The sequence below is a fragment of the Mustela lutreola genome, chromosome 9 (genome assembly GCF_030435805.1).
Source record: "Mustela lutreola isolate mMusLut2 chromosome 9, mMusLut2.pri, whole genome shotgun sequence".
Classification (NCBI taxonomy): Eukaryota; Metazoa; Chordata; class Mammalia; order Carnivora; family Mustelidae; genus Mustela; species Mustela lutreola.
This window is the reverse complement of record NC_081298.1, coordinates 41,489,254-41,502,500: the sequence shown is the minus strand read 5'-3', so window position 1 is coordinate 41,502,500 and position 13,247 is coordinate 41,489,254. Positions and strand designations below refer to the sequence as shown.

At 44.6% G+C, this 13,247-nt stretch overlaps 1 protein-coding gene across 4 annotated transcripts in view; it reads left to right on the top strand.

Moving 5' to 3' along the window:
* The first annotated feature begins 4,823 nt into the window (after positions 1 to 4,823).
* KIF16B (kinesin family member 16B) overlaps positions 4,824 to 13,247 on the top strand; it is a 279,324-nt gene continuing 270,900 nt past the window's right edge. The window contains exon 1 of one of the 4 annotated variants that reach the window (XM_059134085.1): positions 4,824 to 4,997. In XM_059134085.1, the coding sequence (XP_058990068.1) occupies positions 4,951 to 4,997 (47 nt within the window). In that variant the 5' untranslated portion in view covers positions 4,824 to 4,950. The remainder of the gene's footprint in view (positions 4,998 to 13,247) is intronic. The other 3 variants (XM_059134084.1, XM_059134083.1, XM_059134082.1) reach the window with 3 other exon arrangements.

The window sequence follows — 13,247 nt, the reverse complement described above, 5'->3', positions numbered from 1 at the left end:
ATGGGTGGGTGGTGAAAGTGATCGCCATAGTCTCATTGCTGCTCTGAACCTGCCCGCCTGTCTCATGTGTAAACATAAGAAATGGCCATGAAGACTCTTCTAGCTCCAGATTATACAACCAAAGCCCTTGATGAGGGTCCTGGGTCACAGCTGTTTTTTTTTATATCACTCATATTTCTCTTTTTTAAGAGTTATTTATTTATTTGACAGAGAGAGAGAGAGGGAACACAAGCAAGGGGAGTAGGAGAGGTAGAAGCAGGCTTTCTGCTGAGCAGGGAGCCCTATGTGGGACTCAATCCTAGGACCCTGGAATCCTGACTCCAGCGGAAGGCAGATGCTTAATGACTGAGCCACCCAGGCGCCCTGTCACCCATATTTCTATATGAGTAAAGGTCTCACGAATCCCCATATCCATTGAAAACATTTCTCATTATATAAGATAGGATGTGTCTGAATGTGGGTTATAAGACACACATACCCTAAACCAAATGGCTTAAGCAACAAATTGGGATTTTGCTCATGAGATTTGTCAGGGAGGAAAAAACTTTTTCTTTACTCTCAAGTTACAACCTGGGGTGTGTGAATTAACCTGGCAGAAGAGAGGTTAACAGGAGAAAGGGCTTATTTTGTCTGCACATGGAGGGCATCACAGAAAGGAAATGGAAATTCCCCAAAGTGCTCAGACCTAGGCACTTTATACCATTTTAACAAAGAGTGATAAATTGCAGAGGAGACTAGACAAAGGAAAAAGGCCTGGGCTTCCAGGCAGTGTATTATGAAAGGGTAAATATATGAGGGAAACTAATGGAAGATGAAGGGTTTTTTTTAGTCTCTTTCCAGTAATAGGGACTGTTCTTTTTTTGGTGAGGGAGAGGAGAGAAGAAGCACCTTCACAAAGGGGATTTTATTTCTGGCTTCTAAGCAGATGGGGGAGGGAAAAGAGCTCTTTCTGAGTTTCCTTAAGCCTTCAGCTTAAAATAATTCTTATGTTAAAGTGGCATATTTGGGGGTGGAATATTCTGATCCCCTCAGTCAACAACAAGTGGTCTGGATGGGCTCTGTGACTCTGGGTTGCCCTCACTCATTCATCTATGATCCACTAATGAGTTGGCAGGGGTGGGCTGGGGCCTTGTGACCCCACTCCCATGTCTGGGGGTTGGCTGGCTATTGGCTGTGACACTGGATTTGACTAGGTCACCACATCATCCAGCAGGCTGGCTTGGGCTTCCTCACACGACAGCAGCACCGTCCCTGGAGTGAGACTGCAAGGATGCAAGGCCTTTTGAAACCTAGGTTTGAAGTAACACAGTTAATTCTGCAGCATTCTGTGAGCAAGATACCAGGGCAGCCATATTAGAAAGGTGGTGAAACAGACTCCATCCCTGCTTGGGGAGTTGCTGCATTGTGACATCGCAATGTGTAAGTGTAGGAGGGAAAGCATTTGTAACTATCTTAAAATCTCTCACACTCTGTTTTAGGTAAAGAGGCTTTCTCACTATTCCCCTACTTTCCCAATGCTGAACATTTGTTCAGTGTATTTTTTTCCAGCTTGGAAGTCAGCTCCTCACCCATCTTGGAGTTCAAATTCCATCCCTTCTGCGAGGCCCATCTTCAAAGCTAGCTCATCCACGGAACTTTTCCCCATCCCTTCAACCAAATACGGTTTCACACTCTGAGTAGTTGAAATGCTGTCACAGATGCCGAGTCCATAAATTCTGAACTATTTGTAACCACAGGTATAGTTGTACGCAATCGAAACAATCTTTTTTTCATCTTCGGATATGAAATGACTATGATTTAGGGTGATCGTTTCTATTAAATTGAACCTTCTGTGATTTCTTCATTCATTTCTGCTGTAAAACCTGGCATTCATAGCTACCTGCTATAGCTTTGTAGCAAAATTTCTATGCATGACTTTGTGATTATCTTTACTGTTACTTTGCTGTTCAGGTTTCACACTCAGGATCCAAAGCACACTTTTTCAAATTATCTTTGCATTTAATGTTTAGTATTTTAAGATTCTAAATTTACCTTTGTATTTTATGGCTTAGAAAATGAAAATGGTTCTGGGTTTGGATTTGATATCTGTAATTTCTGTCTCTGAGTCTATTATGTATTTGTTTGAAGACCAGAGAACTCATTTTTGTTTACTGGCTCAACTACATTGCCCCTAAATTCAACTTAAGTTCCATAGTGTAAGAAACCCCCACAAGGAGATATTAAATGTATTGTGTGATAGAATGCTTGAGGTCGGTATTTCTAGCACATAAGAAAACAGATGGGTTTCTGAGATGTCGGTTGAATCCTATGTTCCAATTTAAGTGCACCTGTTTGCTGTTTATCAAGGTTTTTTAAAAGTCATGTTTGTGAGAGAGTAAATCAATTTTATTCCTTAAAGTCTGGCGGAAGAAATACATAACTGGATATATAGCTGATAGGGATGTTGTATATATATTTTTTTCCTTCTGATGGTATTTTAAGATGATTCAAATATTTTGAGGAGTGAACATTCTATTACAGCGCTATCTCACTTTGAAATGAACAGGCTGAGACTCAGGGAGTTTCAATCACTCACAACTATTTGACAGTACAGAGATTGCTAAACATCAGAAAAAGACAAAAGAAGAACAATAAATGAAGACCCAGATAAACTACATCAAAACAAGTAAAATACTCCATCCCCACCGCTGGGTGCCTTTGTGAGTTGAAGCCTAACCGTCTAGTCAAAATCTCCACGCCAGACATCTGGGTTCTAGTGTGTCCGCGGGGCTACGATGCTGTTTTGTGTCAAATGGCAATGTCAGAAGAGGGGAGTGGGTTTATAGGCATGGGTAGGCTGCTGGAAAAAAAAAAAAATTAAAGAACGAAATACTGAATTAAACCTCACAACCAACCAACAAATAAAACCCCAGGCACAGCAAATCGCTCTGATTAGTAAGCGAACTCCTCCTGCAAAGTTTAATTCGTTGTCTTTAAAAACTGAGCTCTGGCGCAGCAGGGCGTGGGCCCCTCGGGTGTCCGTGCGCCCAGATCCGACCCCGGTAGGGTGGTCGCGAGCACTGGTGGCTGTGATTCGCGCGAGCGTGAGGCTGCCCCCTCCCAGGAGGCAGACGCGCGGCTGTTTGTCCCCAAGCAGCTCCCATATAAGGCGGACCCCGCCCCTGCTTGGGGTAGCGAAGGCGGTGCGCCGGCCCTGGAGGGGCCTCGAACCAGCCCGCCCCTATCGCGCATGCTCGGCGCGGCCCGGTCCAGTTTCCGGCTCTCCTTGATTTCCTGCAGCTCGCACTGGTCAAATCCGCACACAGCTCTGCGCGCTCAAAGCCGGGGGGACCTAGGGTTTACAGGGCTGTGAAGCAAATGGGATGCCAATTCCAAGCTAGCCGCCAGGCTCAGGAAAATTGGTGAAATAATGACTTCATACGCTAGTGGGTCACGTCTGCCGACACCATCTCACTTAATGCATTAGCCAACTCCATGCAGTTTTCAATTTGCTGTAAAGGCAAAAGCCCAAGATGTGAACCCGCAATGTAGGCTGGAGGACACCGAAAGCTAGTGTTAGTGTAGGAGCTGGGGCTCAAACTGGCAGTCCAGGCTTCACTGCCCCTGGCTTCCTGTCAGCTGCCCGAGGGGGGGCTGGGGGTCCTGGGGCTTGGACCGGCGTGGGTTATTTGCGCCCCAGGGACCCGGAATGGGGCAGTAGGAGGAATGCGGAGCTCAGGTCTTGGTTATGGCCGGCGCCTAACCCTGTGGCTCAGAGCGGGGCTCCTGGGTGAGTGCGCAGAAATTCATGAATGAATGGCTGAATGAATGAATTCACATTCTTCAGGAAAGGTGGGGGGAGTGGAGTGAGGAAGGACTCAGGAAGAGGCTATGTCTGCCCTCTTAGGATTTCTTAGGTCCTAAGCTGTAAAGAGAAGGTCGCTTTCTCCCAAGAATACGTTATGATTGAGCCTGGGTGGTTCAGTGGGTTAAAGCCTCTGCCTTCAGCACAGGTCCTGATATCAGGGTCCTGGGATCCAGCCCCACATTGGGCTCTCTGCTCAGCAGGGAGCCTGCTTCCCTTCCTCTCTTTGCCTGCCTCTGCCTACTTGTGGTCTCTGTCAAATAAATTAAAAAAAAAAAAAAACAAAAAAAAAAAACCCGAAACTGAAAAAACAAAACAAACTACGGAACTGTAACATAAGTGCCAAAAAGTCCTATGAAGATCTGATTTCAGACAATGTAGCCATTCTCACCAGCATTTTTAAAGATCCAGCACCCTTTTAATTTTCATTTCTCGGTGTCCCTGAATTGAGGGGTCCAAAACACACACTTGGGGTGGGCAGAATGCAGCAGAGAAGGCCCTAGTGAACGGTGCTCCCCACAAACAGGCTATGATAATCTCTGTCCCCCAGCTTCTTGCTCTGTACATCGGATGCGCTAACTCCTGCACGATGGGGGTAAAACCCAGGTCCCTGTTAAGGCCTGAAAAACGGTATTTTCCGTCATCGGAGCCCCAGGATTGAGGTCTTTGCTCTGGCTCTACATTACTGCGACCCCTTCCTCTTCTTCCTCCTCCCCCGTTTTTCAGGTGGTAAGGCCGGGGTGCGGCTTTCCTGAAATCACTCCTCCCCGGTAACCCTTGGTGACTTACAGGTCACCTCCTGCAAGAAGGTTCTTCCCGACTCCGCGACTTCGGGCGGCGGCGCGCTGGCATGCCAACCCCGCCCCTCCGCGCCGCCCGACCGCCGCCAAACCCTGGCGCGCGGATCACGCGGGCCGGAGCGCTCTGGGCATGCTCAGTCGCCCGGCAGGTGGGGCCGCCGCGGGACGCCGGGTCCGGCCGGGAGCAGAGGGGCGGGGGCGGAGGGAGGGAAGTGGGAGGGAGCCGAGGGCAGAGTCGCGAGAGTCGCCGGCGGCCGCGGGTCACTGGGCAGGTGGGAGCCTGCGCGGGCCGGGCCGGGATGAGCTATGGCATCAGTCAAGGTGGCCGTGAGGGTCCGGCCCATGAATCGCAGGTGAGTTGGGGGCGGCTATAGGCGGCCCCCCGATGCACCCCCACCCGGAGTAACTTAGTCTCCAACTGCCCTCAAGGGCCAGCCCGGACTTAAGTGTCCCGGGACGGTCTCTGGCCCACTGGTTCCTGGCCGTGGCCTCTGGGGGCCTGGAGCACTTCACGCTTTGCTGTCCCTTTTACGCTGCCCTCTTGCAGTCCCTGGGGCTCCAGAGTTCACGAGGCCAGATTCCTGTCCCAATAACTTGTGGAGGTTTACGTGTTCCCCTCTTTTCAGAAGCGTCAAAGGATCACTTTCATGAAGGCTTGAAATCCTTGTTAGGGGGTGGATGTAAGAGTGGTCATGGGACACCGCAGCCCTCGCGCGAACTCCCCTCAGTTGTGTCAACTCAGGAGTTCCTTATTAACAACAATGTTTTTAATTGCTTAGTGAGAGATGATGTCAGCTCCCTGAATGTGAACCCTGACTTCTAATCGGTAACTGAGCAGTTCTTAACTTCACGTTCAAGAGTGGATGGCAAACTTTAGCAAAGTTTTCACTTCAGGGGGGAAAAAAAAATCAAGGACACTTAGGCACACGTGTTTGAAATCCGCTGATGTTAAGAGTGGGGAAGAGTTATAAACACATTTAGAATCTAATCTTGTATTTTCCTACAAGATAATGCTTTTCAGAATGATTTGACTATTCATTGAAAAATAATCCCCCTTCTCAATGACCTCTTTATAATCAGTATAGAAAGATGCTTTAGAAGAGTTACTTTTTAAAATTGGTTTAATTTTAAAGAATGAAGTAGACCTAGATAGGATGTGTCCTTCGGAGTTGACAGGCCCAGTTCACGCAAGGCCATTTGTTTTTATTGGCTTCTCTGTCAGGTTGTTGGATATTTGACTTACCATATGGCCTTTACACTTTCTCATATCAACTTGTGGAGGTCATTGTTTGGTAGTTCTGACAGCTGATTGGGGCATCTGAAGATCATAAAATCAAGTGATCGCCAGAATCCTCTTTGGCTCACCTGAATCTGTTTTTTCTGTTGGCAAATAGGGAATCTTTATTCTGGTTGGTAGATGTAGAAAACCAGTGCTTTTGTCATTTTAAGTTATTTGTAAAACTTTTTAGGGAAGGAGTTTGACTTTTTATTTTTATTTATTTATTTTTAAAAAAGATTTTATTTATTTATTTGACAGACAGAGATAACAAGTAGGTGGAGAGGCAGGCAGAGAGAGAGGAGGAAGCAGGCTCTCTGCTCAGCTTGATCCCAGGACCCTGGGATCATGATGTGGAGCTTGATCCCAGGACCCTGGGATCATGACCTGAGCCGAAGGCAGAGGCTTTAACCCACTGAGCCACCCAGGTGCCCCAGAGTTTGGCTTTTATGTAAGTCCAAGGAGAATACGGATGTTGGTATGTATAGCCAGTCATACAGGACAAGCAGACCCCAAAGTCATTTAGATGATTTAAAAAAAGACTTTTTTTTATTTTGGATTTACATATATAAAGTTCCTTTTTCTTTTTGGAATAACATGAACACATTCTAGAAGATTGTAGTGAGTGACTTTAGAAAACACCTACCAAATGCGCAGCCTTGTCCTGGGTGCTTTAGGGGGGATAAGGTGAGTGAGGATTAATGAGTACCTTCTAGGAGCCCAGTATCTAATGGGGGAGGGACTACATACTGGCAGGACTCTTCTAAAACATGGGGCTGGTTGGAAGTGTTCGTCCAAGTGCATTCCTTTGCCAATGTAGGCCTGGAACACAGTTATATGGAGAGCTGCAGGAAATGTTCAAAAGCCATGTGCTTTGAGGTGATAGATTGAAGTGATGGTATTTGTACTTTGAAAAGAGAACTCTGGTGGTGGCATCAGGATTAGGGCAAGACCCAAGGAAGTGGCAGTCTGAACTAAAGGCAGAAACGGGAAGGCTGGTTAGATACACCGAGATGATTTCCAGGCAGAATTGAGAGGATTTTGCAGATCCTTGGATGGGAAGAAGGGGAAAGGGGAAGAACATAGAACCATTAACTAAGGTTTGATGGTCAAGGAGGTGGAAGAGGTTTGGGGAAGGTGAATAGTGAGGTTGGTGTATTGTCTTAGATCTGTGGAGTCATATGAGATGCAGTTAAGTGTCATGAACAAGCATAGTGTTGCCACAGTGAGTGCTGCCCTGGTGTTGACCCTGTTGATGATCTCAAGTGTGGGGAGGGCATCTCTCTGGTGGTCTTCAGTAGACTGTTAGAAACATGGGTTTAGGTCTCAGGTGATTTGAGGATGGACACTGGGAAAGCTTTTGCATGTAGATGACAGTTTAAGAATGTTACAGTGAGATTTCTCAGGAGGAGAAAATCTTATCTTTATGTATATATAGAGATATGTATATCTACACATATATATGCATATATAGACACACGTGCACACATATGTTTACATGTGTACAAATATTTGTGTGTGTATATATATATGGTTAAAAAATGTTACAGTGCAAAGAAGAGGATTGGATCCTGGGATATGCTTTTCTTTAGAATTATAGGGAGAAGATTGGCTTGCCCTTCGTGGAGGAGAACCAGCACAGCAAATTGTCATGGCAGGGAAAGGAGCAGTGTCTCTTGAAGGAGGTGGTGGTTGTTGGTGTCAGATGTTGCCAAGATGGTGCCCTGAGGGTGTGAGTGAGATGAGGTCTTTGGTCTTGGAGACAAAAACATTGGTAATCTTCCAAAGGGCAGTTTCAAGGAGAGACAATGATCCAGAAGTTGTCAGGGAAATGGAAAAAGGTATACAAATGGCCAGCCAAAAGTACCTGACCTAGACGTGCAAATTTATAATAGCAGTAAGGAACCATTTTTTATTAGTGAGGTTGGTGGATGTTGACTGAACATCAGGTGCTGGCGAAGGAATGGTGATGAAATCATAAAGAGTCAGAACCTCTGAAACTTTCTTACTGGGAAATTTGACAGTAGCTCTCAAGAATAGAAATTTATAAACCTACCGATTGGGCAGTTTTCTTTCTAAGAATTTGTTTTATAGATTATATTCCTACTTACAAAGATGTACGCGTCATCCATGAACATGGGATTGCAGATGTAAAATTTTTGCTCTCTCAATCTTTAGAGGAGCTTTAGGCAAAGAGGGAGCAACCAACAGGAAGGAAAGACCTGGGGTATTGGGAGGTAAGGAATGCTGTTGCAGGCTCTAAAAGGGTGGAGGCCCAGGGTGAGATGTGACCTTCTGAGCCAGGTTTTGCCATAACTGCTTCTTGCAAACAAACATCCAGTGCTTGATTCAGGCTAAGATGTGATGCCTTTGTTTTTACTACGCTGGTGCTTTGGGTTATGTGGCAGAAGTAATTTTGAAAGAGCCCTTACTTTGCATCACATAACAGCAGCTGCCTTTGCTAAGAGTTCCCTCTGTGGCACTGGTACAAAATCTAATTTAATCTTTGTAACAGTCTTAGTAGGTACAGACTATTACTGTCATGCCATGTACAGATTGGGAAACATAGTTAATTTGCCCAAAGTCAATTTCATAGTCAACAGCTCTACTTTTTGAAAACGAGTAAAACCTTTGCCAAAACAATTTGCTCATAGTTTTTTATGGGCAAATTTTAACATTTATGTATTGTCTTTTTATGCCTTATGTATGTATGTAATCTTATGTATTCCTTTCCTTTGCAATTTCTTCCATTGGTCTTAGGCCGGTCCTTCTCTTTTACACTGGTGTCATATTTTATAATTTTATGAGATTTTTTTTTTGTTCCAACAAAAATAATGATTTGGTAACTGATTTGTCCATTTCCTTTTGGTTCCACTTGTTTTTTCATGAAAACACTAGATGATTCTGTCTCTCTCTTTTTTTTTTTTTTGAGAGTGTGAGAGTGGTGGGGCCTGGACGGGCAGAGGAAGAGACTCTTAAGCAGGCTCCATACTCAGTGCAGAGCCCGATGCAGGACTGGATCTCACAATCCTGAGATCATGACCTGAGTCGAAATCAAGAGTCCAACACCTAACCAACTAAGCCACCCAGGCGCCCTCCCCACCAAGGATTTTCTAGTGCCATTTATCCTGTCCCATTGATTTGCCAGTGTTGATGGGGCTGGGATCTGAGTGCAGACCGCATGGGTTCCAGTTTTGGCTGTCATTAACAAGCTGGGTGAAATTTGAGCAAGAGACTTAATTGTTCTGAACCTCAGTTTTTACAGCTGTAAAATGGGTGATAGTAATTGTCCATACTTTATAGGTTGTGAGGCAAGGTCGTTCTTCATATATTTCTTTTACCATGATACACAGATGACACATTTGAAATCGAAGCTCTGTGGATATGTAAAAGATTCATAAGGTATTACATGCAATTCACTCATATTTTCTGTTCTGTCCTGTTTTATTCTATTGTCTTGTTTAAAAAAATGCTATTTCTAGATCCACTAAATTGACTTCAAGATCTATTAATGATTTGCACTTGGCAATGTGAAGAACAACTGTTGTGAGGTTCAAATGAGATCGTATATGTGGGTAACACTGTCCACGCAGTGCCGGGCATGCGGCAAGGGCTCTGTAAAGATTAGTTATTGTTATTACTGTTATTTTTTAAATAATTTAATGATTGTAACTTTATTCAATAACAATATATGAGGTTTTTTTTTTTTTTTTTTAAACCAAAAAAGTATTTCCTGAGTGCTGGCAACAGGCCAGGTGATAGCTTTTTAAATATATTTTCTTATCTGATAAGGCAAGACCACCTCATTTCTTCCCTTTTCTGACTGTTTTTAGCTTTCCTTTCTCATTACCTTTTCAGGTGGAATTTACAGTCATGTTTAGTATGTTAAAAAGAGAAGAAAGAAAAAACCACCAGTGGTATTTTGACTGGGATTGGCCTCTTTAGGGTATACTGAGTTCTTCTCATTTTAAGAGTGTCAGGGACTAGTTCACGATGGTCTCTTGGATCTCTGATGAAGACAGTGGACGGCTTGGTGTTAGGGATGGAAGACATCTGTCAGGATGCTGCCAGGCATCAGGCATGTTGCTCTCTTCTTACCATGGCAACTTCCTTTCCTGCTCCCACCGATTGAGTGACTGAGGGTTTTTTATGCCCATTTGGAGGTGAAACTGAGAGCCCTCACCTAACAGTGCCTGGAGTCTGGACTTGAACCAATCTTTCTCTCATTTCTGAAGCTCCTCCATTATACAAAACGCTTAGATGAGAGGAGGGCAGGGGACTGAAAGACAAGTAGGGACGCATACAGTTACCAGCGGTCTTAGACCACCTGAAGCTTTGTGTAAGAATTAGTTGAGAGGCAGGTAGACCGGGTGTTGTGAGGACTTCCCTTTGTTATCTTGGGAGTTTGGGCTTTCATTCTCCAGTTCGTTGGCTAGTATGGTAGCTCTTGGCCCCATGTGGCTATTTCAGTTAACATTAAGTAGAATTTAAAATTTAGTTGCTCAGTTGCACTAATCACGTTTTAAATACTCAGTAGCCCACATATTGAACAGGGCTGATGCACAGCTTGTCCGTCATTGTGGAAAGTTCTGTTGGATGGTAAGACTGAACTGGCTTGAGTCCCAGATTTATATGACTTCTTAGCTTCCTGCCTTGGCATGGAAGTGCCCTGTGCTTCAGTTCCTTCATGTGCAAATGGAAATCTTCACAGGACCCTCCCTGTAGGGCTAAGATGGTGACTGAATGCACTTACGCTAACACTGTTGGGCCTCAAAGCAAGTGCTCTATAAATATTGGCTCTTATTTTTAGATCCTGGAGGCTATTGATGGTTTAAAAACAAGGTTCTCATTTGCCATTTAGTATCTTCAGAAGTTTCATCTAATAGCAGTGCAGGGAAGTGCTTCCAGGACCAGCAGAAATGACCTTTTATATACTATTTGCCAAGCGCTGTGTTAAGTACCCTTTATGCACTATTACTATCCTATTGACTTTCCTATTGTTCTCAGGGATGCAAGACCCGGGGCCTAACTGCCTGTATGAGTGGGCAGAGGTCAGTGTAGGAAGACCGTAAGGAACTGAAATATGACCTATGACAGTGTGATTCTGGACTAGATTGGGGTTTTAATAGGCGTTAAAATTCAACCAAATGCATTAAAAATCTAATAGGCTTTATTAAGCAATTCGTGAAGCAGGCAGCATCCTCATCTAGCAAGTAGAAAGGCGCTCCAAGGAGTACAAAATGGAAGGTTTTTATAGACAGGAGGTTGGGGCAAGAAGTGATTAACAGAAGAAAGGAAAGGATTGTTTCAGGCAAGGTCACCTTCCATGAGGGAGAAGAACAGTCTTAGTGGGTGGATCACCTTGTCTTCCTGTGGGGGATGGAGAGGGCCATGTGACAGATTACCTCAGTGGTGTTGACCAGAAAACCGATGGTCAACTGCATTCTGGGGGAGGTTGAAACTGCAGTTAGGTTGGATGGTAAGCCCCAGTCTGGTGACTTGGCCTAGCATACGTGTCTCCATTTTGGAAATAGGAACCATAGAGAAGGGCACAATCAAAGGAAAGACTTGTAAGCAAAATCCTAAAGAAGCTTTCACTGTATTTTCTGAGTGTGAAAATAATACATGCTTATTAAAAAACGTATGTTCTACAGAAAAGTGTACCAAAGAAATCAAGTAGACAAATCGCTCAACTTCCATGATCTGGGGTTCATGGAAACTTTTGGTGCATTGGGATCCAATCATTTTTCCATGTTTGTGTGGCAACATAATGTATACACTGTTTTATACCCTCCTGTTTGCATTTGCAAGAGACATCCTGAAGACCAATCAGCAGGACACAGGGAGGCCAGACTCAAAGATGAATGAGTGGTTTGGGCTATTAAGTGGAAGAATGCCTTTCCTAAAGTCAGGATGCCACCATGAGCTGGTTGGGGAGGAGGGACATGGTGGGGAGTTGAGTTGGCTCCAGCTGCTGGTGGGGTTACCAGGCAGTAGGGACCCAAGAGGTGTCAGCTCTGTAATGCACATTTGGATGTGGGTCTCTTAGAGGTTATAGTTGATGTAGTGGAAGTGAGGTTGGTTACCAAGGAGGACAGTACTGAAGAAGGAAGGGGTTTAGTAGAACTGCATAATTGTCTGTGTCCTGGGCAAGTAGATTTTACTTGTAGCACAAGTAAAATTTTTTTTGTAGCACACTGAATCCCAGTGTGGCCTAGGGACAGCTGAGAATCACTTAGGCTCTTTTCGGGCCTTCCCAGGGTCAGAACTACATTTGGAGTAATACTAAGATAGTTTTCCCTTTTTTACTCTTCTCTCCTGGGGTTATGGTGGAGTTTTCCAGAAGCCTTGGGGTATAATAATGTTGTGGCTCCATGTGCTCTGTATTCTATGTTTTAGAAGAGTCTCAGTTTTGGGGTGCCTGGATGACTCAATCATTAAGCATCTGCCTTTGGCTCAGGTCATGATCCTATGATCCTGGGATCAAGCCCTGCATTGGGCTCTCTGGTCAGTGGGAAGGCTGCTTCTCCCTCTTCCACTCCCCCGCTTGTGTTCCCTAGCTCGCTGTGTCTCTCTCTCTTTCAAATTAAAAATAAAAAAAGAAAGAAAAAGGAAAAGAGAAAGAAATGTCTCAGTTTTAATTTCTTGTGTAATTCTCAGTAGATAGTATTCCTGTTCTGCTCTTTCCTGTGGGGCCTAGGGCCTGGCATGAGCCCCATCCCTCACCTGGGCATCGTAAACCTGGGCTAGGCAGAGGAGAATTGTGGTGTGTGTGTCTGTTTTTGTTTTAAGGGAGAGGAACAAAACAGGTAGAGAGGTAGAGGGTTGGGGGAAGAAGGCTCCTGGGACAAGGGCGGGAGGGATGGTGAGAAATAGAGCTAATTTGGGGGGCACCTGGGTGGCTCAGTGGGTTAAAGCCTCTGCCTTCAGCTCAGGTCTTGATCTCAGGGTCCTGAGATTGAGCCCTGCATCAGGCTCTCTGCTCAGCAGGGTGCCTGCTTCCCCCTCTCTTTCTGCCTACTTGTGATCTCTGTCTGTCAAATAAATAAAATCTTAAAAAAATAAATAAGCTAATTTGGTATTAACTTCTGCTTTGTTTTATTCATTGAGGCTGTGGCTGAGAGAGAGATCAACAGTGTGTTTGCCTTTCTGTCTGTCTGTCAGAAGTTATTTAGAGATGTCCAGTTGTGCAATGTATAGTGCTTTGGCTTAAAGTTGATTTGTTTTGTATGTCCTCATTTCATGATTACTTTTGTAAAGTATTTCAATAGCCTTTGCTGTTTTTGTGGGATGCAATCTTGTTTTGTGAAGGGAAATGTTATAGTTA